The sequence below is a fragment of the Mus caroli genome, chromosome 14 (genome assembly GCF_900094665.2).
Source record: "Mus caroli chromosome 14, CAROLI_EIJ_v1.1, whole genome shotgun sequence".
NCBI lineage: Eukaryota > Metazoa > Chordata > Mammalia > Rodentia > Muridae > Mus > Mus caroli.
In genome coordinates, this window is record NC_034583.1 from 48,821,870 (window position 1) to 48,845,868 (window position 23,999).

General features: G+C 40.9%; 1 protein-coding gene across 2 annotated transcripts in view; it reads right to left on the reverse strand.

Moving 5' to 3' along the window:
* Positions 1 to 1,606: 1,606 nt before the first annotated feature.
* Xpo4 (exportin 4) overlaps positions 1,607 to 23,999 on the reverse strand; it is an 88,243-nt gene continuing 65,850 nt past the window's right edge. For both annotated transcript variants that reach the window (XM_021182561.2, XM_021182562.2), the window contains 10 exons: positions 21,249 to 21,408; positions 20,287 to 20,456; positions 17,846 to 18,020; positions 14,805 to 15,098; positions 13,869 to 14,049; positions 11,896 to 12,014; positions 10,540 to 10,670; positions 9,729 to 9,846; positions 8,423 to 8,515; positions 1,607 to 6,563 (listed from right to left, as the gene is read on the reverse strand). In XM_021182561.2, coding sequence (XP_021038220.1) covers positions 6,366 to 6,563; positions 8,423 to 8,515; positions 9,729 to 9,846; positions 10,540 to 10,670; positions 11,896 to 12,014; positions 13,869 to 14,049; positions 14,805 to 15,098; positions 17,846 to 18,020; positions 20,287 to 20,456; positions 21,249 to 21,408 — 1,639 coding nt within the window. In that variant the 3' untranslated portion in view covers positions 1,607 to 6,365. The remainder of the gene's footprint in view (positions 6,564 to 8,422; positions 8,516 to 9,728; positions 9,847 to 10,539; positions 10,671 to 11,895; positions 12,015 to 13,868; positions 14,050 to 14,804; positions 15,099 to 17,845; positions 18,021 to 20,286; positions 20,457 to 21,248; positions 21,409 to 23,999) is intronic.

Below are 23,999 nucleotides of genomic sequence, written 5' to 3' on the forward strand. Positions count from 1 at the left end.
CAAGAGTTGTTGTGGTCATGGTGTTTCTTCACAGCAACAGGACACTAAGACATAAACTGGTACCAGAAGTGGGGTATTGCTATGAAGGTCTGACTATGCTACTTATTGGTGGACTTTGGATTCTGAAAGCAGTTTTAAGTGGGCTTAACGGGCCATACCTGGGGCATGGAAGAGAGTGATGTGTAGTTTATGATGGCCTGGGCGCAAGGTTTCAGAGAATATTAGTAAGTGGCCTGGAGGCTGGTGTTTTTTTTTTTTTTTTTTTTGGTTTTTGAAGACAGGGTTTCTCTGAGTAGTCCCGGCTGTCCTGGAACTCATTCGGTAGATCAGGCTGGCCTCGAACTCAGAAATCAAATCCGCCTGCCTCTGCCTCCCAAGTGCTGGGATTACAGGTGTGCGCCACTACTGCCCGGCCTCTGAAGACTGTTCTTATGATATTTTGGAGAACGTGGCCGCTTTCTGCTCGTGCATGAAAACATGCCTGAAGCTAAATTGAAGTTCTGGATTACTGGTATCGGCAAAAGAGATTTCAAGAAAGCCTAGTACTGACTGTCATGTGTCACTTTTATGTAGATCTGTAACAAAAAGTTACAAGCTGAGGAAGAAAAATACAAAATGTATAGTTTGAGGAAAAAAGGACCATCAGGAAGTGTAGTGGTTCTAAGTTCAGTGTTCAACAACATAGAAAGAAAAGCCTAACGCCAGAAGGAATAAAGGAAGTGAGGACAAGACCATACCCAGCTAAACTTCCAACTCCTGAAGAGGAACCAGGGAGGCCACTGTGTGAAGCTGTGAAGGTGAAGCCTAGATTCCATTGGAGACACCAAGATGTTAATGTCAGAGCTGTGAGAAAGCTGCAGACCAGGTGTGAGCCAGAGGCAGACAGAGGTGCTGCAACCAACAAAACTGAAAGGAGTTGGAGATCTGAAGAATGCTTTGAGATCAGACAAGGAGATGCGGAAACTGGAGTATGCCCAGCTGGTTTCTGTTCTCTTTTAGCCCAGTATTTCTTCCCTGTGTTCCATTTCCTCCCTTTTGGAATGATAATGTATATCCTGTGCGATTATATGTTGCAAGCATATGGTCTGCCTTTTGATTTTTCAGGGGATTACATTTAAGAGTTCTATGAGTCTCAAAAGAGACTTGGGACTTTTATACAGTGTTGAAACTGTTAAAGACTATGGAGACTTGAAGTTGGACTGAACACATTTTTGCTTATTATTATTATTGCTACAAGACTATAGGAGCCAGGGAGTGAAATGTGGTTGTTTGAAAGGCTTAGGAGGTGTGGCTTTGTGGGAGGAACTGTATTATTTGGGGTGAGGTTTGAAGTTTCAAAAAACCAAGCCAGGCCTAGTGGTTCTCTTCCTGCTGCTTGCAGGATGATCCAGATGTAGAGCTCTCAGCTCCTTCTCCAGCACCTTGTCTACCTGTGTGCTGCCATGCTTCCCACCATGATGATAACGGACTGAACCTCTGAGACTGTGAGCCAGCCCCCGTTAAGTGCTTTCTTTTGTAAGAGTTGCTCTGGTCACGGTGTCTCTCCACAGCAGTAGGACATTAAGACAACACCCATGAACAAATCACACATGGTCAAACCAAAAATGTAATAAAAATATTTAGTGAAAACACATATTTTAACGCCCATAGATGGATTAAAAAATACAAATAAAGTTTTTATCATTTTGATATTCAGGTTATAACTGGCTCTACACACAGCCTTGGTTTATTCCCTAAAATCATACTGCAGTTATCTTTTGAAAAATTAAATGCCTTCATTAGTTATATTAATAGAGGTAAATATTTAAACAGTATACACTCCCTGGGTCTCTTTAAAAAAAAAACTTAAAAGTCTTAGTGTAAGTTTAAAATTTTAATATTTATAAATTTAAAAATGTTACACGTGCTGGATGATAGCAGTGCTGACATTCTGTGACCATTAAACCACAGCTCACGGCATAGAGCTTCTTTCTTTGTACAGAGAATAAGATCACAATACCAGGATTTGTAATTTGTCATAATTTCGTGGTAAAAGACACCACACGAGAAAACCTGGGCTCAGAGCACACTTGAGGTCAGATTCCCCACCCCCACCCCCAGTAGGTACATAGTGCAGATATTGTAACTTTCTTCAGGCTAGGGAAATTAGCCGCCAGAACACACCTGACAGCTCCTAATAGTTAAGAGGCCTAAAGATGCAAACAGGACCAGAGATCCAAACCTTCCCACAACTGGGAAGTCCTGGGAACAGGTGAAGAGCAGGCCACGGTGAGTACAGGGAGCTGACTAGTGCCAGTCACACAACTCCCACTCGACAGGAGGGAATCATCACCACAGCTGAGTATCTCAGTCTTTACAGAGACTTCCACATACACATCTATAGGACAGAAACATCACTTCATCCATCTTCAAAACTAGCAAAAATGAATGTCCATTATTAATCGTCTAGTTTTACCTGAACCAAATATATTCTTTGGCTACATAGGTCATGGTTTCCCATTATAATCAACCAGGAACACTTCACAATTTTTATGCCTAAGACAAAATGAAGTTCAACTTGAGCCATGGCCCTTTAAATCAACTTGAATTCAAGATGTTAAAATTGGACATTTTCCTTTCTAATTCTAGGAAGCCAAGTTTTAAAGAAATGCAGTGTTTTTAGAAAAAGTCAGAGAACATCCACTTACATTCTCAAATAATTTAAAATACTATTACATACCCAGTCATCTATGGTATTCTGTAGGGGATTTGGTAGAAAATTATAATATTAAAAACATATCTAGCGGTATGGTGGCACACACCTTTAATCCCAGCATTCAGGAGGCAGGTGGACCTCTGAGTTTGAGGCCAGTCTGATCAATAGAGTGAGTTCTAGGACAGCCAGGGTTACACAGAGAAACCCTGTCTCGAAAACCAACCAAACCAAACCTCCCTCATATCCAAATGAGTTCCTTACTCTTTCTTAGAAAGAAAGAGTCCCTCTGTACAACACTGCAGTTCCTTCAGACTTGAAATGCTAAATGTTTTACTCAGAAAACAATATTGATAATGACTTGCAAGACAGAGCTAGGAAGGGCCAATGACAATCACCTCTGACAACAGAGATGGCAAACAAAATATATGTAAAAATATAATAAAGAAAAATATTTTTAGGGTTCAATCAACACTACCTATCCCCTAGGAAGCTCCAAGCTGAAATTATCAAAACTAAGAGCTAGCTTTCCTTCAGTATTTGAGGGATTCATACAAGTAGTAACAGAGATTAGAGACAGCTGAGTATACAGACTTGCCTTCAAAAAGAGTGTTGAGTGGGGAAAAATTATAGATCTGTTTTTAATTGAAATCGTGACAAAGAGTAGCACCCTCTCATCTGAACAGACTAAAATGATTATCATTAGATTTTTTCCATACAATAAATTTGAAATTTTTAAGTTAAATTTAGGGAAAGAATTACAAAATGTCATTTCTATCCAACAAAAGCAATACAGTCACGTTGACATAATGCAGTCTTCCACCAGAATCAGAGTCAACTACTATGTTCGAAAAGGACACTGTCAAATATCCAAAGAGCCACCAACTCAACACAAGGACATTGTCAAATCACCCTTTCCAGAGACCTAAAGGAGTGATGGCAGGAGCTGCTACATGAGCACCAGTGTTAACAGACAACCTCCACGTGACTGTGTAGATTACTTAGTGATTGTGCCCTGGGAAACAAATGATCAAGAATCATAAAATGAGATAAAGTGAACAAAAGTGTGGACAAATAAAGGCTAAAAGGTACTATGTGAACAAAAAACCTGAAAAATCAAATACTTGACAGTGTCCATTTAACGTGTATTTTAAAAAGGGCACATAATTTTTTGTTTTAAAAACATTTTCCAGTAACTTAACAGTCAGTTTGAATTGGAAAAACTAGTTCACGAGCATGAAGTCAGTGGCCTCAATACCCACTTGGGCAAGACCATCAAGAAAAAAGGAAGTGGAACACTAATACAGTTCAGAAGTCCAAGGAGTGCTAGGAAACAAAGCAGAAAACAAAACTGGGCCAAAGACCAAACTTAACACTCAGTAAAGTGAACAAACACACAAATGCCCTGAAAGATCTGAGTGGGACAATTAAGTGGCGTTCTCATTCTCTAAAATACGGTGGGGTCTTTTCCCTTATCTTGCCACTAATCAACATTCTGGTTTAAGCATTATTTGGTCCCATCTAAAATGAATCTTCCTTCAATCAAAAGGGGTGGCTGTGACAGAATTGGAGTATATCATCCTAGGATCTTGTCAAATGTAATAAATATAGTTCCATGTGAATACAAGTTATTATACACAGATAGATGCCTTGCTACTTACCAAAGCATCCTTCCCTACACATCTCTGCTTTGTCCTGGCCAGTGACCTATCTATTCAGTTGGATCTCAAAGCCTTCTGTCAAAAGGCCCACACCCTTCACACACACAGGTACACAGAAACCACACCTGCTGAGGAAACACAGATATCAAGAACAATACAAAATAGAGTGATTGCTGCTGCAGTTCAATTAAAGAGAAAAAAATCTAAAAACAACCTTTCTAAGTATTTAAAATACAAAGCATGTAGAATTATATTTCTTCTTTGCAGTAGAGATATTTTTTTCCATACTTACTGTTACTAAATGATGATCAACTTAGAAGAAAGGATTCTCAAAAATGTATGGCCCTAAGCTTCGCATCCTCGCACACCTACCATCACAGGTACAGGATGTAATTTAGATGCTCTGCTTCTACAGTTACACAAAATTCCCAGAGCATCAGCTATTAAGATGCACGTGCTGTGCAGTTCAGGTAGGACAGTACTTGACAGATGGTTAGCAGGGAGGCGTCAAGAACAGCAGAGGAGTCTGCCCTTGCATGGCAGTCTCAGATGCACCTAGGTCAGAGGCCTCGAGCTGCCACTGTGCTGTGTGACTGTGTCAGAGGCCTGCTGTTTATAAATGAGCTTTCATTTTCATAATTAAAGCTGACACAAAAATTAAGAGGAGCACAGGAGCAGTATAAAAATCCTGATTAGAAAAGCCAGAGGATCTAAAGAGAATTTTTCTTTTTCCTTTTTTAAAGATCGATCATACATTGTAACCCAGACTAGCCTGACCTTTACACTCAGCTTCCTAAATGCCAGGAATACAGGCACGCACCACCATGCCTAGCTAAAGTTAAATGTTTAAGTCTTTGAGATTGAGTTAGTGCGGCTCCTGTGACTCGAGGATAACGCCCGCTTCAGCATAATTATTGCCCCTGATGCCCCAATGTGCAATAGTCTGTGTGAATTAGTCATTCACACCCATTAAAAAGTTATTGCTTAAGCAAGCCATTCAGAGTAGATACAGGCTGTGTGGCTGGACAGAAACACACTGAGAAAGGCAACCACGCTGGGATGCTCTTCCACTCACTGATAAACATAAATACATAATCAAAGGGGCAAGAGGTTCATAGCAGCTAATACCCAAAGCCAACTCTTAAGTATCAAGACTTAATTTCTCTCTAAAACAAATCTGGTTTGTCTTTTCCTCTTAAAATTAAGGCAATGAAATGGCTACAGTTCCTAAAGTCATCTTTACGGAACAAAAATATACACGTATTTTCCTCAAGTTCAGGCATCACAGTCTGATTAGAAACCTGAAATAATCACACAAAACCTGCAACAGTGAGGCTGAAAGGGAAGGAAAGGGAGGAAGTGGGGAGAGGGAGGACGATGAAACCAACACACACTTGTAAGGATCTTCTTCCTGCGTAATTATAACCACCGAAGCGGGAAATGCTGGAAAGCACAAAACCTCTTACATGGTTTCAGCATCTCTTGTACTGAATTAAAACTTTTAGGGTAACGAAAGGGAGGAGCTTATTAAAATGGTTACTCTAGAGTCCAACAACCAAATATGCTAATGATGCACAGTAGGGCCCAAGAATCCCCTCCTACAATCAGCTCCTCAGATGATGAGGGATCTATGGACATTTTGAAAACCAATGCCGAGAACATACCAACTTTGGCTAGCCACCTATGCTTTGACAAAAGGGGAAAAGGCACTGAATATGAATTTCATGGTGCCCATATCTGTTTGCACATATATGGAATTGCATTTTGAAAAATATAAATCACCATTCAGAATCTAGAAGACAAGTATACGGCAGATGATGGCTAACACCTAATGACGAAGCTGATTTCAAGTTGACCTCTCCTGTTTCACGGAACTCCACATCAAAGTCTCAGGCTTTCCAAAATCCAAAATGGTCAAACGAACTGAAGAACAGGACAAGACTCAAGTCAACTTTCAGCAATTCAGTGCACTTTGCAGAAAGGATCTAAGTTAAGCTTATAGCTCTGTTTGTTTATTTTACACAAAGGAGACCACCAACATTTGCCATAAATTCTTCTAAACTCTTTAGGAAGGCCATCTTCTGCTTCCGGTCCAGGGCAGGAGGAGTGCTGCTCGCTGTGAGCTTGTTGAAGGCATCTGCTAATCTCTGGTAAATGACTGGGTCTTGTTGACTTGACAGTAATGTCTCAACCAGTTCAGAATATTCAGCCTGCAGAAGAAACAAGGCAGCCATAACCATGTTTTCTTTGGGGGATCATAGCAGGGAATGTGGGGTTGGTTCTGAGGCAGGGCAGACAAAAACTCTTTCCAACAGTTCAGTGTTTAGGTCTTGTTCTCACCTTATCTATGTGCTAATTAATTTAATATGTATGCTACTATGAGATTGACACTATTAATATTCCCATTTTACAGATGAAGACTCTACCAGATTGAGTAATATACTGAAAATCACATGAGTACAGACATTCTGGCTCCAGACCCACATGGTCCCAGCTTTGCGGCATTGCCTCATGTACATTTTGTTCATAACTCCTGTGCTTGGAATGTTAAGGTGAACAGTTCTCTACTGGCAAATACACTGTCCTCCCAGTTCTGAGGGCAGCAGAAGCGTGGAGAAGGGTTGAGAGCTCTCTCAAAGTAGAAGCAGAACACTTTGAAAGTCCCAAGCCAGCAATGTAGCAGTGGCTTTGGATAATGCAGTGGTGGCATCTTCTGTTTTTATTATCCACTCTCGTAACACTAGTAAACAGGTGAGTGTGCGGAGGCTTAAGGGAAAGTGACCTAGAACAGAGAAGCACTATGGAAAAAGCTAGTCTGCCATTAATTTTCATGAGCTTCTTAGAACATCACAACATTCAAATGAGAAAATCAGATATGACATAGAGCAAAGAGAAGTAGGGTACAGTTTCCCAATCCCTATCCCCCTGTCTACAGCACAGAGCCAGAGTGGCTGCCTGAACTGTCCTGTGCAAAGGACAGGCCTGCTCAGAAGGCCAGCGTAAGCTTAGATAATCTTCTGACTGTTAAGAAACAGTACTGCTTCTGGGCCAGGCAGCAGGAATCACACTAGCTGTTCTAAAGTGCCCACTCTCTTTTTTCTGTCTTTCAACAAAACAAAACAAACAAAACAAAACAAACAAAAGGCTGGGCGGTGGTGGCGCACGCCTTTAATCCCAGCACTTGGGAGGCAGAGGCAGGTGGATTTCTGAGTTCGAGGCCAGCCGGGTCTACACAGAGAAACCCTGTCTCAAAAAACCAAAACCAACCAACCAAACAACCCCCCAAAAAAACCAAACCAAACCAAAGCCCTCAAACCATTTTTGACATTTACTTATGGGTATGTGCCATAGGTGTTTGCAGTCGGTCCTCTCTTTTCACAATGCTTGTCTTATTTCTAATACATTTTTTAGATTGTGTGTGTGTGTGAACAACTTGCATAGTTGGCACCTTCCCTCCACCATGGACACAGGACTAAGGCTTGGTGACAGTACCTAAAGCACCCTTTGAGCCGCCCTCTCAGGCCCATGGTGCCTTAGTAACCAAATGGACAGAAAAGGAAAAGGAGCACACAGCTGATAGGAGGAATACTCATAAGTAGTTGCCACAAGAGCACAGCACGCACTTCAGGCCTGGGGGACACATTGTTACATTAATCCCATAGCAATGATGTTTTAGGATCTTTAAGGTTCAACAAAAACAAAACCACATTGTTTCCAAATCACTAAATAAAATAATACTCTGTTCTTTACATTCTCTGAAGGCAAATCTGCTCCCAATCTGATTCACCTTGCCACTCTATGAAACCTGAATTCCTCAAAGATACCACTCACTCTCTTGTATACATACACAGGGCTCCTAGCACAAGTGATTAAAGCCAAGCTTTTGAGTGAGACCTGCATCAGAGAATGGCTCCTAACAGAGACGGGATATTTTGATCTGACAAACAGATTGCCTATAAATATAAAACATAAGCCTAGAGCACATGAGGAAACTAAGAAACGTCCCTGGGGTCATGGGCTTCGGTGTCCCTGGATCCACAAGAGCTGGTGTGCAAAGGGGGTGCAATACCTGGTGCAAACACACCAATGTGTAGAAGGCTTCGCCCGCTGCAGTGGTCATCTCCGTGTTGTGCTTTTGCAAGACCAGCATATCAAAAACCAGCTGAAAGTACATAATGAGATACATCCATAAAATACAGAATAATTATTTATTTTTAAAGATTTATTTTATTTATATGAGTACACTGTAGCTGTCTTCAGACACACCAGAAGAGGGCATCGGACCTCATTACAGATGGTTGTGAGCCACCATGTGATTGCTGGAAATTGAACTCAGGACCTCTAGAAGAGCAGTCAATGCTCTTAACCACTGAGCCATCTCTCCAGCCCCAGAGTAATTATTTAAATCTCTAGCCCCTTTCTGGTCTGAAAAGAGGATCGGGGTTATAGTCGATTTCTTACATTAACACATCAATTATTAAATCATTTTTTTAATCCATGAAAAACACACAGATGTTATTTTCTGTGTAATCTAAATTAAAAATATCAAATTCCTCGTAATATTTATAGCATCATTCAAGGATACAAAATGGGCTAGGCAGTAGTGGGGCACAACTTTAATCCTAGCACTCAGGAGCCAAGTGGAAGTCTATTGAGTTCAAGGCCAGACTGGCCTATAGAGTGAGTTCTAAGATAGTCAGGGCTACAGAGAAACCCTGCCTTAAAACAAAACAAAACAAACAAACAAAAAGCCAAAACAGAAGTGGAAGAGAACACGTTCCCGGGGAATTGGTCTGTACACACCTTTAATCTCAGCACTTAGGAGGCAGAGGAAGCAAACCTGACTTAGAGGCCAGCCTGGTCCACAAAGCAAGTCCCATAACAGCCAAAGATACACAGAGAACCCTGCCTCAAAAGCCACAGTCAAATCAAACCCACATACAACTACAAAGAACAGAGAGTAAAATATTTTCTCTCCCCTAACAGAACGCAAGTGCGTTTTCATTTGACTCAAGAGTTCATGGGTTTGGCAAGATGGCTCAGGGGCTAAAAGCACTGGCTGCCCTTCCAAAGGACCTGATTCTATCTCCAGCATCCACACAGTAGTTCACAACTGTCTGTAAATCCAGATCCAGTGGGGGTTCTAATGACCTTTTCTGATTTCCACAGGCATCAGACACTCATGTGATACAAAGACACACATCCAGACAAACACCCATCTACCTATAAATTAAAAAGCTCCCTCTTATTCTATAACTGAGCCTAGACTGAGCTGCAGCTTCCTGGTTAGTTGGCATGCAGGCAAGTATCAGGCAGGTACTTAACTCAGCCTGGTTAAGTAGACGATTCTCCCACGTACCCACCAAGCATCTTACCTTAAGGAAGTGTCGTGTTGCTAGAAAAAGTGGTGAATCCGTTTCTTGTGCTTTAGCACATTGTTCAGCTAATGGTGTCAAGGCCTCGAGACAAAGCTGGCATACTTCTGAACTCATTCTGGACACAATGGTCAAAGAGCAAACTATATCACATATACCTGACTTTATAGAAGATAAAAAAAAAATGACAGCTATATTATACATAGGACTTTTTGTAGCTAGGAACACAGATGGTAGGGGTAGGCCAGACTGCAGTGTCTCAACTGAATTAGAAAAGAAGCATTTCCACACGAGACGGCCTCTGAGAGTTTCCAGGTCCAGTCATATCTAGCTTGTTTCTGCAGATGAGATTATACAAATGATGACATTATAATGTCAGCAAGCTAAGAATAGAGAACCAACTGCAATGCATCACATGACCTAATGAAGGAATGACCAGAGGGCCAGGTACTAGATGTATGAAGAGAAAAGAAAAGAAAAGAAAAGAAAAGAAAAGAAAAGAAAAGAAAAGAAAAGAAAACATAGAAATTCACAAGAGAAACAGGGTTAGAACGAGGGATGGTGGTGAAAACCTTGGATCACAGCACCAGGTAGGCTTAGGACCAGTCTAATCCACAGAGTGAATTCCAGGACAACTAAGCTACACAGAGAAACCCTGACTCAAAAATAAAAAAATCTAAAAAAAGAAGAAAAGAGGAAAAAAGGGAAAAGAAAGAATTAAAGCAGTTACAAATTGAGCTATAAAAGAAAAACAATCATTTTAAAAACAAAAACCTCCCTCCCCTAATAACAATGTTCATTTAAAGGATACGATGTCATTCCTAGTTCTAGGGAATACATCAGACTCTTAAACAGATCCTCAGGAAGCTGGGGTATCTTTTCAGGAAAAATCTCACAAATAAATGTGATCAGTTTGTAATATTGATTACAAAGGGTTGGAAACTGAAAAAGAAATATTAAATATTTTTGTTTAATACTGTCTCATAAAACAAAAAACTAACAAGCTCATAACCAGTATAACAATTTTCAAGATGTATACAAAATATAGAAAACATCAAGACCTGCAGAAATGTAAAATACATTACAGTAAAGGGAATCTTTCAGTAGCTGTTATTGAAAAAAATACATAGTAGAAAGAATTCTCTTCCTAGAGGCTAATGGGAGATACAGAAAAGTCCTGGTATTCTAGCTGACACTGAACAAATAAACAAAGCAGCCTAACAACTAAATGATCTGGGGAACAAAGGCTTTGGTTATGTGTATTCCCACTTAAGTGTGTTAGAAAACATTTAAACTGATAAACGATATTCATAAACTAGAGTTGTCAGTCCCTTTCCATCTTTCTACTTAGACAACCCTGAAGAACTGAAGGGAAGCAGGCAATCTAGCCTAACCACAGAGAAACTGTGCACCAAATGGTCACAATGGCTGACTTAGTAGAATGGAAGAACACTAAAAGCAAACCAGTATACAAAGCTGAGTTAATTCTCCCATCCTAAGAGTAGTTACAAAAACTCTTGGTTCATGGGTTGGCAGGCATTGCCCAATAGACATTCCTCAGGGAGGAAAGGGCATAGCATAGCCTAAAGTTACCCTTAAGTCTTTTGTCTCCATCTCCCACCAACTAACTCTGTCCCGCCCACCCTATCAGATCCAGTTAGTGCACATGTGCACAGGATACATTTATAGACACACACACCCTTCTCCTCCTCCTTGCCTTAGCCTTCTGTGATAATGCGTATCACACAACCTCCTCTCCCCCAGAGTGTTTCTGGACTGAGGAAAATGCAACTGCAGTGCCACCTACCTTACACTAACTAACAATAGAACCAAGGCACAATACAGACGTAATGTGCAAAAAACCCAAAAAAAATCACTTACATTTACCTTGGTTTCTGCTATCACATTTCTACATGGAAGGGCATGGAAAACAGTCACCTTCGCTGGCTCCTTTGGCCAAGAATGAAGTTTACAAACTGACAAATTTGAAGACAGTTAAAACTGCTAGCAGAACTGTTTTCTTGTGGTAGTCCCTGATAAAATAAGTTACTAATTATCTGCACACACAGGACTAGGGCTTGGGTACTAAAAGGTAAGCACAGTTGACTGTAGTAGAAATATAGAAATAGAAATGTTAATATTCTTATGTTCATATTATTTTAATTACCTTCAAAAGATCTTGTGACATTAAGGGCAGAATTAGGTTTACTCCATATAAAACGACATCAGCTGCCGATACAGATCTGCCTGCTGCTTGTCCTGGCTCATGTCCTCTAAACACTTCATCTATCAAAATAAAAAGCATACTTGTGCAGTTGTAACTTACATCTCCAAAGCTAATATTTCCGTATGAAAACATGAACAGAGTCAAGTTTAAAGACCCAAGAAGTCCATTAATGGGTATCAGGGAAATCTGATACTCCCAGCCCACACTGTCCTTTTGTACTATAGTTGGAGAATCTGAGTACCCGACACAATAACAGTGTATAAGTACGGGCAAAAGACATTCTTGAAATCAAAGTTAACGTTAGTGTCTTACTTCAGTACCCCCCAGCTAATTTGGATAATCCTATGAATTCTAACAGGGTGGACAGCGAACAAGAAAAATGAATCAACAAAGTCAACAGAGCAAGAATAATTCCAAAGAACTGGACAAGTGACTAATGTAGGCTAATATGGTACCAGCTTAGAGAACCTCGACAGAAAGAATGAATGCACAATACGAGGCAATATTAGATACAAGGTTTTCGTTTATAAAATAACCCACTTCTATCAGGTTTGAAGATAAAGTTAGCAGGTTGGTAAAGCTAACTAGTGAGGGCAGAGACTTTGAACACCTTCCGCTGAAGGCAAGGGTAAGCATTTAAAGGCACTGGGGAGAAAGAGCCCCTCAGCCTCTTGTGTTGGGAGAACAGCTACACTTCTTCCTGCCTGTTACTCTGAGAACAGATCTGCAGAACAAACAAGGAAGTTCAGCAGTAGCATGTGAAGGAAGCAGAGATAAGCTTCGATAATGAGTTCTACTGACTGACCAACCTCTTGTCTATAAGTATAGTTATTTTTTAAAATAATGTATTTATTTTTATTTCATTTGCATTCATGTTTTGCCTGCATGTCTATGTGAAGGTGTCAGATCTCCTAAATTGAGTTACAGGCAGTTATGAGCTGCCATATGGGTGCTGAAAATTGAACCTGGATCCTCAGAGAAAGAACAGACAGTGCTCTTAATGGCTGAGTCATCTCTCCAACCCTGTGGGACCCTAATGGCCCAGTGTTATGGAGGAAAGATCCAGGGAGCTCCAACCCCAGATACCTTAAACATGAGGACTGCAGGAATTGACTGTCAAGTCTAAAATCCAGTACTTCCTACTCCATTGGATTTTCCATGCTATATCCATAAAATGCTGAGTTTGATTGGGCAATCATCTCAGAAGACACAGAAAAGCCAATGAAATACCCTTCTAAAGCAATGCTCCTCAATGCTTTGACTCTTTGATACAGTTCTTCATGTTATGGCTACCCCCAACCAACAAAGAATTATTTCATTGCTATATCATAACTGCAATTTTGATTACTGTTATGAATTATAATGCAACTGATATGCAGGATACCTGCTAAAGAAGACTCAATGCCCTGACTGAAAACGGCTGCTCTAGAGACCAGGGCCTACAGACACATACAGAGATTTGAATGTGAACTCAAACGTACTAGCTACGAGCATGTGGGTGAGTAAGCCAACCAGTCTATGCTGGTCCCTCATCAGTAAAGTGAGAGCGGCACTGGAACCTGCTGCATGGACTTGTGGGAATAGCAGCAGTTGGCATTTATCAAGAACTATATAACTGAGGAGGAAATGGAGGCAGACACCACTTTTCTTTTAGATAAAAGACATGTGTGATAGTTGTAGAATAAATTGATTTTTTATATTAAAAAAGAAAACAACAAATAAAAAGTTGATATTCACATTTCAAAAGTAGACAAGAGAAAGGTCTTCATCTCTACCTTCACTTCAGCTAAAGAAATTTACTTCCATTTGTTTGGAAAATAATCTTCCTCATGGGATTTTACTGGAAGAAAATAACCTGTAGCTTTAAGAAAAACAATAATAACAAATGAAAGGATCACCGCAAGAGACTTTACCTGTGTCACTAAAGTCTATGAACTCCTTTGAGAGAAGGTTAGTGAGAAGCTCCATAATGAGAAGCAGGTCCTGGTACTGCTCTTCCTCCGCCGTGACGTCTATCCTTTGCCGCCCTAAGTTATTCTTAGAATACACTTGTAACAAAGTAAGGCAGGCTTCATATAAATGCATAGCTTTGGACTGTAAGAAAATATGAGGAGTGGTATTACTTGGTAGGATCTAGTAGATGAGTCAAAGTGTGAATCAAAGTGAAACAAAGTTACAACAACAGCGTTACTATTAACAATACAAAGGGTTGAGAGTCAGTAAAGCGCTTGCCAGGTAAATGCCAGTACAGATGCCCAGTGCTGCTGCATGGTTAGGATCCTACACAAGGAGGAGGAGACAAGAGCCATTCTGGCCTGCTTGGCTTGGTAAGCTGTAGGGTCAGTAAGTCCTTGTCTCAGAAAGTAAGGTAGAGACCCACCCTTGACTTCTAGCATGCACACATGCAGACACACACACACACACACACACACACACACACACACACACACGCACGCGCGCGCGCGCGCACACACACAGCAATCAACAATTAATAAAAGGAGCTGGACATGGTGGCATACACCTTTAATCTCAGCTCTTGGAAAGAGAGAGGCAGATGGAGCTCTGTGAGTTTGAGGACAACCTTGTCTACACAGGGAGATCCTATCACAAAACCAAAACAAAAAAAAGTTCCAATAAGAAGAAAACAATTAAAGATCAATAATAAAAGCATACTTATAATACAGCTATGTTTAATGTATTAGTCCTCCTATAACACTAACATTTTGAAGTAAGAATTGTATTCATTCAGCTTGACTATCTTGGAGAAACATAACTATGCATTAAATATGAAGAAAAGAATGGAACATCATGGCTTCAGAGACTTGTAATCCTGACAGAATAAAACTTACCTCTCCAAGATAGCATATTTGTTTATGTGCAACTTCAACAAAAACTTCTATAATGAGATTGACAGTTTCTGGAGTATTTTTGTAAACTTCCATTAAACCAATGCAATTGTTAAGGAAGTCCATTAAAAAATTAAAAAGGATGGCTACATTGTCGATCTGGGTGGCCTCAGCAATGCCACACAGGGCCTCCAATGTGGCAGTGATCTCCTGCTTGACTTCCTCCTGCTGACACATCTGCTGAAAGTTCTCTTGGTTGATCACTCTCAGGAATCTCTGCTGAAGAGGCTGCAGAACCTGTGGAGGCGCATCACAGCGTAAACGTCCCACTTGGATGAGTATGTACCCCAAAATACTCTCACTGGGGCAGAAGGAGCACACAAAACAAGGACTATTTGAACCAGCAAGCTCCTTATTCCTTAAGTCTTTGACACAGGGTCTTGCTAGGTAGAACAGGCTGGTCTCAATTGCTCAGGAATCCTATCTCTGACTCCTACAAGCAGGAATTACAGGTTTGAGGTATGTTGTCCATACTAAGAATCATTATAGTGTGTGCTATACACAAAGAAACGACACCCAAGTCACAAAATATGGCTCTTGATCCCATTCTTTCTAAGTTCTTTTTGGGGTTGGGGGATTTTATTATTCTCTCACAATCCTTTCTAGTTTCACTGTACATGTGTATTGGCATTAGGTATCCACTTTATTGAGGTAAGGTATTTGCTGGTCAATCTAGGTACCAGTTTGCCCTGGGGATACTCTGTCTCTGTCTTACAAGGACCCTGGGGATACTCTGTCTCTGTCTTACAAGGGTTGGGGTTTTGAGTGAACCTTCACCACGCACACCCAGCTTTTTATGCAATGCTGAATGTCTGAACCTTCATCCTCATACTCCTGGGACAAGTGCTTTACCCACTTAGCCATCTCTCCATCCAGCCCCCTACTTGTTTTTTTTAATAGTTTCACTATGCATCCCTGACTAGCTTCCAATTGGTGTTTGAATCCTCTTGCCTCTGCTTCATAAAGGGGTGTGTGTATGTGTTTTTCCAGGTGATTGGCCAAAGAATTATAAAAATGAAAAAAAAATCAGAACTACTAAATAGGGAATCATCAAAGTTTTTCTCCATCAAGGGTCAGTACTGTATACTGTGCACTTCAGTAGTGCTATATGAACACAGAGTGATAACTCAGAGAAGGCTTATCTACAAGCACAGCAACCATGTTGGGTCTATGAGCCAGTTTGCCAATTTCTATTGTAACACAATTAAATTATAAAGCCCTTGTCTGATTCTCCCCTCCCCCATAATTCTTGGCACAGAATACAACCTCAGATAATGAGTCCTGCTCTGGGTGTTGAGAGTGTTTCCAGGGCTGAAGAAAGGTCTCAGTTGGTAAAGCGCTCGCTACATGTGGTACTTAGAGTAAGAATAGGCCCCACAGGCTCATATTTAAATACTAGTTGGTGGAACTTTTTGTTAAGGATTAGAAGGTGTAGTAGCCTTGTTGGAAGAGGTAAGTCATCTTTCCTAATTAGCCTCTCTCTGCCTCATGGTTGTTGTTTCAACATGTAAGCTATTGTTCCAGTGCCATGTTTGCCTGCCTACTGCCATGTTCTCTGCCTCGATGGTTAGAGGCATTCTCTGAAACTGTAAGCAAGCCCATAATCAAACGCTTTATTTTATAAGTTGCCTTGGGCATGGTGTGTTTTCATAGTAATAGAACAGAAAACCAACCAAGTCACTACATAAAGTGTTCAGCCTGAGTTCACACCCCAGCACTCATGAATAAACGAACTGCCTATAATCCCAGTGCAGGGAAACAGAGACAAGATGAGCCCTGGGGTTGCTGAAATCAAGAGTTTCATATACAGTGAGAAACCTTATCTCAAAAATTAGTGATGAGACAAACTGACAAAAATGACTATGGTCAATTTCTGGGCATGTGTTTATATTTGTATGTGGTAGGTATATTCACATGCATGCAGGTGCTCACAGAAACAGAGGTATCAGGTCTCCTATACCTGGAGTTACAGGGAAGCTGAGAGCCACCCAAAGTGGATACTAAGAGACGAAGTTGTGTACTCAAGAAGAGTAGCTTGTGTTCTTAACCACCGAATCATTTCTCTGGACCCCAGCAGCACAGGGATTTAAAAGTCAGCCTGTTTTAGCTTAGCTATAAAAACATAAATGACTGTCTGCTCTTGTACCCTTAACTTTACAGGTATTAAGAACACTCTAGACAAAAGGACCAGAGGCCAGACCTCTACATATACATTTGATTTAGGAAATAAATTATTACAGAAGGTGCCCAAACTATGGTTGAATTAGAAGCTCAGAAAGTGACCTCATTTGAGCAAAGTTGTTTGAGATAAAGTAAATCAGAATTTGGTCATAATGAAGTGTGTTCCACTCCAATACAGTCAAGATCTTATACACTGAGAAATTTGCATGCAGAGTACACAGAGAACCTGTGAACAACAGAAATGCCAAAGGTTGTCACTAACTACCAAAAGCCACAGTCTCGTCTTTGTAGACCTTAAAAAGAACTCTATGAACACCTTCTTTGGACACACAGGCAGCCTCCTAAATTCAAGGCAGCGATAATCTGTTACTGAGGCCACAATGGTAAGAGAAGTGCCAGAAAACAAAATGCACTTTAATTTTCATCTTTTCAAGATGAACATGTCTGTGGTTCTTCATGTCACAGTTTCTTTCACTTTTGGGGACAGACTGACAACAAGGCCTTGGCATGCTAAAGCAAGTGCTCTAGCTCCTTGCTACCCACCATGCTTTTCGAATTTGAAAAGGACACACCAATTCATGCTCTCATCTGGCTTGGGAAAATGCACCTGAAGCATAGAAACCATTACTACTAGTCAATGTGTCAGACAAGTAGCGAATACGCCTTGAGACAGTACTTATGACATAAGCTTCCATAGGTGGATGAGGGGAGAATGTAAGGAAACTTACTGCTGAAGTGTTTGCTCCCAGACTCTTTTTCTAATATCTGTAAGGTCAAAGAATCAAGAGAGAAGCAACTTTTACCTCAGTCCAATACTGCTGCTTGGTTTCTGTGTCCATATGTGCAAAGCCTCCTAAGACCAGAGCCTTCATCAGTGTCCTCTGCACTGGACTGGACAGGAAGTTAAGAGGTGGGCTTCGGCTTGCAAACTGCTTTGCTAGGTTCCACCAGTTTTCACACTGAATTACTAAGTTTGCCCTTCAGGTAGAAGTAATAAAACATAAGTTATATTATGTTCACTACATATATATCTACTAAGAAAATAAAAACTGGACAGGGCCAGAGAGATGGCACAATGGTTAAAGGTGACTACTACCAAGGACCTGGGCTCCGTTCCTAGCACCCACGTGGCAGTTCACAGCGACCTATAACTCCAGTTTCTGGGATCAGTTTTCTCTCCAGCCATTTGCGGACACATGGTGCGTGTAAACTCATGCAGGCAACCCACACAGTAAAAGGAGAGGAGGGTTGAGGGTGCGAGGCATCGAGTTCTAACATCTGCCAAGGCGGCACGACCTTTCTATGTTACTGAGGTTGACCACACTCTCACAACCTTCCTTCCTCAGCCTCCTTCGTACTACTGAGAATATGGGTATGACTGGATGTAATTCTTAAATTTGTTTGTGTGTGGATATTTGAGTCTGTTTGTGACACATGCACAGATGTCTGCAGTAGCCAGAAGACAAAACCACATCCTCCTGAGCTGGAGTTACAGGCAGCTGTGAGCCACTCAGTGTGGATTCTGGGAAACAAACACTGGTCCTCTTAACTCCTGAGGGACCAGTTCTGCCCCTCTGAATGTAAATTAAAAAAAAAAAAATGGATTTATTTATTATTATATGTAAGTACACTATAGCTGACTTCAGATGTTCCAGAAGAGGGCGTCAGATGAGCCACCATGTGGTTGCTGGGATTTGAACTCAGGATCTTGGGAAGAGCAGTCAGTGCTCTTACCCAGAGCCATCTCACCAGCCCTGAATGTAAATTTTAAAGAATAGTATCATAAGCTCAATATGGACTCTTGAGTTACACTGGTCTTTATTTAAATCCAGTAATTGATTAAGAACATGACATTTTTTACTCAATTTGTTTTCATCATCAATTTTCTGACTGTAAAATGAGAATGGCTGTTCAGCCATTTCCTTGTGGAAGGTGGGAGAGGATCAGGGAACGTCTAAGACTAAGGAAGCCCATCTCCCAGGTTCTATCAGTGGCGATCAATTGCTGACTAAGGGGACTCACCGGTGCTATGGCTGCCCCAGCTTGTGCAAGGAGCACCAGTGCTGAGCATTTATGAGTAGCCATCCACTGGAGGCGATGCAGCTGCCATGTAAGTAACCCTTCACCACACTCTAATAAATTCACTGCTTCAGCAAACTGGGCTTGTCCCCTGGTCTGTTGCTGTCCTCTCTATTTGGGGTAGGTAGAGTCAGACTCCCCAGGGAAAACATGGGACATGGAAGAACAAGGAGCTAGAACAGCCCTGAATCTCATGCTCAAGTGAGATCTTTATGAGCAATGCTCAGAACAGCAGTCACACCCAATAGCATAAACAACAATAAAATTCCTAGGCAATAAGAAAAATTAAAATATAGCCACAATTTGCTATAGAAAGCATTAAAAGTTTTACTTTGTTCTCACCAGTAAATAGGAATCACTGAGCCAGGCATGGTGACACATGCCTTTAATGCCAGCACTTGAGAGGCAGAGGTAGGTAGATCTCTTGAGTTGAAGCCACACTGGCCTACAGAATGAGTTCCAGGACTGCCCAGGGTACACCCTCTGAGGGGCAGGAAGGTGTGTGTGAGAGGTACACTGAAATATATCAAATGAGAATACTAATCATGAAAGTAGGTTTTTAAAAGTTTATCATTATTTTATGTGTATGAGTGTGTTTTGACTGCATGTATGTCTGTGTACACTGCGTATGTGCCCGGTGGCCAAAGATGCCCAGATCTTTTGGGACCAGAGTCACATACAGTTGTAAACTACAACATGTATGTTGGAGTCAAACCAGGGTCCTCTGGAAGAGTAGCCAGTGTTCTTTTTGTTGTGGTTTTGTTTATCTGTTTGTCCATACAGGGTTTCCGTGTGGTGCTGGCTGTCCTGCAACTCAGTTTGTAGACCAGGCTGGCCTTGAACCCACAGAAATCTGCCTGCCTCTGCCTTCCGGAGTGCTGGGATTAAAAGTGTGCAATACCACCACCCAGCTTTGCCAGTGTATGTAAGCTTTGAGGCATCTTTCCAGCTCCTGAAAGTGTTTTTAAAACAGGTTTTCCGATGCTAGCAGCCAGCGCAATTATCCATCAATAAAAGAGAAAGCTCCCAGATGCATTTGTAACAACACTATGAAGAGGTTTTAAAATACTACTCTGAAAATAGAGATCTTACTTGGGCTTAGACATTGTAACCATTTGCCAGTCACTCAAGAGAAACCGAGCCCCTGCTCCTCGCCACTCCTTACCTTTCTCTTCTTTCTACCAAAGTGACAAGGAGCTGGACAGTGTCACTCGCTAGGTCCTGCTCGCTGCTCCACACCGACAGATTGCTGATGACCTTTTGTAAGAGGTAGCCGACAATCCACTGGGAGCCCTCTGTATCCGCTCCAAACGCTGTGCTCAATGGCAAACTTATCTTAAGAGGAAAGGGAAGAATTTCTAAAGTCAGAAAGATCAGCTAAAAAAAAATAATCCACAGAAAATCAACAAAGAAATTAGCATCAAATCCTGAAGAGGCTCTAACTTCACATTAGCTTTATCATTTTTCATTTGTTGAATCAAAAAGGTAATCCTTAATCCACCCATGTTTTTCAATTAATATTTTCTGTCAGTTTTAGTCCTAGAAGTTATTAACAAACTGAAAAGTGACATATTTGAAATAAATAGACGTGTACATCTCAAAGACAATATAAAAACATATTATTCTAATGGTAAAGTATCTTAATACTGGCTAAAATCAATAGAATCAAACATCATACTCTGAAAAAGTAAAGCAACAGCATTTGAGGCCCTTAATCCTTTTCATTTCTTTATATCAGAGTTGTCTCTCTTAAACAGGTTCTGTCTTCTTCTTCTTCTTCTTCTTCTGTTTTCTTCTTCTTCTGTTTTCTTCTTCTTCTCCTCCTCCTCTTCCTCCTCCTTCTCCTCCTTCTTCTTCCTCTTTTTCCTCCTTCTCTTCCTCCTCTTGTTCCTCTTCTTTCTCAATTTTTCTTTTAAGACAGTTTCTCTGTGTAGCTATGGCTGTCCTAGAACTCAATGATCTACTTAACTCTGCCTCCCAAGTGCTGGGACTAAAGGCATGTCAGCAAATTCAGCTAACAGGTTTGCTTTCATATGTGAGACAGACAGACAGACAGACAAAATCATCCTACCTCTAAACTTGCCATCATCATAAACCCAAAAAGACTTACTGGTTTTATGTCCTCACCTGATCATACAGTTTTTCATCTACCAGGAGGTAAGTCTTGGCCCAGCGTTTTAGAAACCAAACAATATCTTTGCCCATCTGAGGGCTTAGTAGATGAGTGAGATCTGCTCTTATTGCTCGAGATTCAACTTCTGAGACTCTTAGCACAGCAGACAACAGCCTGTGGGGAGAAAACAGAAGTTGCTAACCCTATTCTTTTTCCCCTATAAAAATCCCTTTTGTTTCTTTATACCAGGCTGTGCGAAAATGTCATCAATGGGGTTGTCCCCACATCATTTCTGATCTTGTAGAGTCAGGACAAAGACAAAGGAGGATGAGAAGCACCCTCTGCTCAGACTGTAACTGCAGATGCAAACCTTAGCATCACTGTTCCTCCATTCAGAATGGAGGAACACATACAACCAAATGTTCAGAGTGTAAGCCCAATTTTTCATCACTCCTTCAGTAGACAGTTTACAGTTTTTGTGTCACAAAAGACAAGTCCTGTTATGCCTTAAGACTGGAGAACTGACTTATTAGAATGTTGTAAGTACTGAGCCTTGTCTCCAAATCTCATGGTCCTGCATATTGTCTCATAGTCTTGATTCTTAATGGCATCTTAAAATAAAAACCTTCCTAGACTGATTCCCTACCTAAGTAGGTGATAACATATTGCCTCTTCCCATGTTAGGGAATAGGAAAGGGACACACCAGAAACCATGGATTTTTAACTCAACTTTAGCAAAAAAAAAAAAAAAAAACAAACAAACAAGGAAGAACAGGTTATAATGAGTATCAGTGCCCAGACTAGGACTCTAATCACTATGGTCTGGCCTCTGCTCTATTCCTTCTTGCCCCCAAGAAGGCTGAAATTCCTGTGTAATCAAACTAGATGGCATGTACACTCTTTATTGACCTGATCTCTCACCAACAAGTACTTGGTGCTGTTGACCACCCCGCCCCTTTGAAGGCGTTCCCTGCATGGTTGCCCTGGTCTCCCTTCCTCTGTCCCCATCCGTCCGTCCATCTGCTTCCTATTCCCTATCTTTATAGAAGACTCTTCTCTGAGCTCTCTTTAAGTCAGAAGTGTCCATCTTATACCCACTGTACCCCTCCCATACGTGCTCTGCATGAACCAGTGCTCAAACTTTCTAAATTTCAGAGTATATGTGAACAAGAATAACAGAAATCCCAATAACTTCATGGTCATCAATAATGATGTAATAAATTTTTCCTGTAATATTATTATTTTAAATATAATTTAAAAGCCTAGGAGAATTTGAAATAAAATGGTTATATTGGTACTTTAAAAGTATGCACTACAATTCAATATTTGTAGTGTTGACAACTACTACCACCTATTACTTCCTTTATTTGAACTTTATCTCCCCAGAGAACATTATTTAGAATTGCACTATTTTCTATAATACATTTATATATTACACTTTTTGTGTATTTTCAATGATCATAAAACTGTAAGAAGACCTTTAGAAATTAAAGGTCTTCTGGATTGACTTACTCTTGTTATACTTAACAGCATACTATAGAACAAAATGTAACACAAATTTAAATTATAAAACAGTTTACCCCAGTGCTAGGGTTACAATCTAGAAGCTTATACATGCTAGGCAAAGTGGTCTACCACTAAGCTATATTGTCAGCCCAATTTCCTACTCGTAAATATTACTCATTGCCAGAATGAACCAAAGTGCAGCAAAAGTTGATTTCTTTCTCAAGAGATGTAAGCACTGGAGAAAAACAAAACACAAGAAACTTGTTCCCATTAAAAAACAGAAGTTATTTTTCAAACACTAAGGTCATTTTTTATTTGAATTACTTAAGTTATATGCAAAAACTCAAACTAGTCATTCCATTTGGCCAAACTGGGCCCTTTCCAGTGTTGTGTGATGCAATGGACTGTGTTGTTGGCTACCTAGCCACCAACACCAAGTGACCTGGAACTGCCCTTCTTTCTTGTTTGTAGTCTTTGGGCACCCATACACACACCAGTCCAGACACACTGGGTGAGGCTGAGCCTTTCTTTTGTCTAGTGGAAGAGAGGCAAGAGGGCAGGAGAAACAGAGGCCAGGCAGTTCTTCAGAACCTTCCTGCCTCATTTCCCCCGTCTATACCAAGCCCAGAAATCAGCAGTAGCCTGGAGAACTCTCAAACCCAAGGGCCAGTTTTTAAAGTCTCCCTAAGACTGAAAATGAACCGCTTCCCAACTTAGCCTGTCAGTTAACTCCACCTTCCACAAGACTCCATAAAACAGCTCACTTCTCTCCTGTAAATCCTGCTCATGAACCCAGCAGACCCCTCTCCTGCCTCTCTGACCTCTCCTCTCCTATGATACCAGTGCCTCTCTAGCCTACAATGCCTCCAGTACCTCTCTACCCCACAATGCCTTTGTTCCTCTCATCTGCCAAGCAGCAGTCGGCCAAGTGCTCTGCCAGTAGATCAGGTGAAGTAATACTCCTGAAACACTCTGCTGTCTTAGGCGTCCCATCCTTAAATCCTATCCAAAGGTTGAGCGGAAGAAACAACTGAGTCAAATACTTTTTAGTTGCTAATATTTCTTGATCAGTACAATACCCTAGTCAAGTTATACTGTTGAACACTTTATATCCCAGCAGCCCTTGGCTTCCCAATCAGTCTGGTATTACATTTGCATCCTGGCTGTAATAAACCAAAAGTCAGCATGATGAGTCAGGCCCTCAAGTCTCACAACCTTCTGCTGTAACCTAGTCTGGATACTACCGATAACTATGGTAA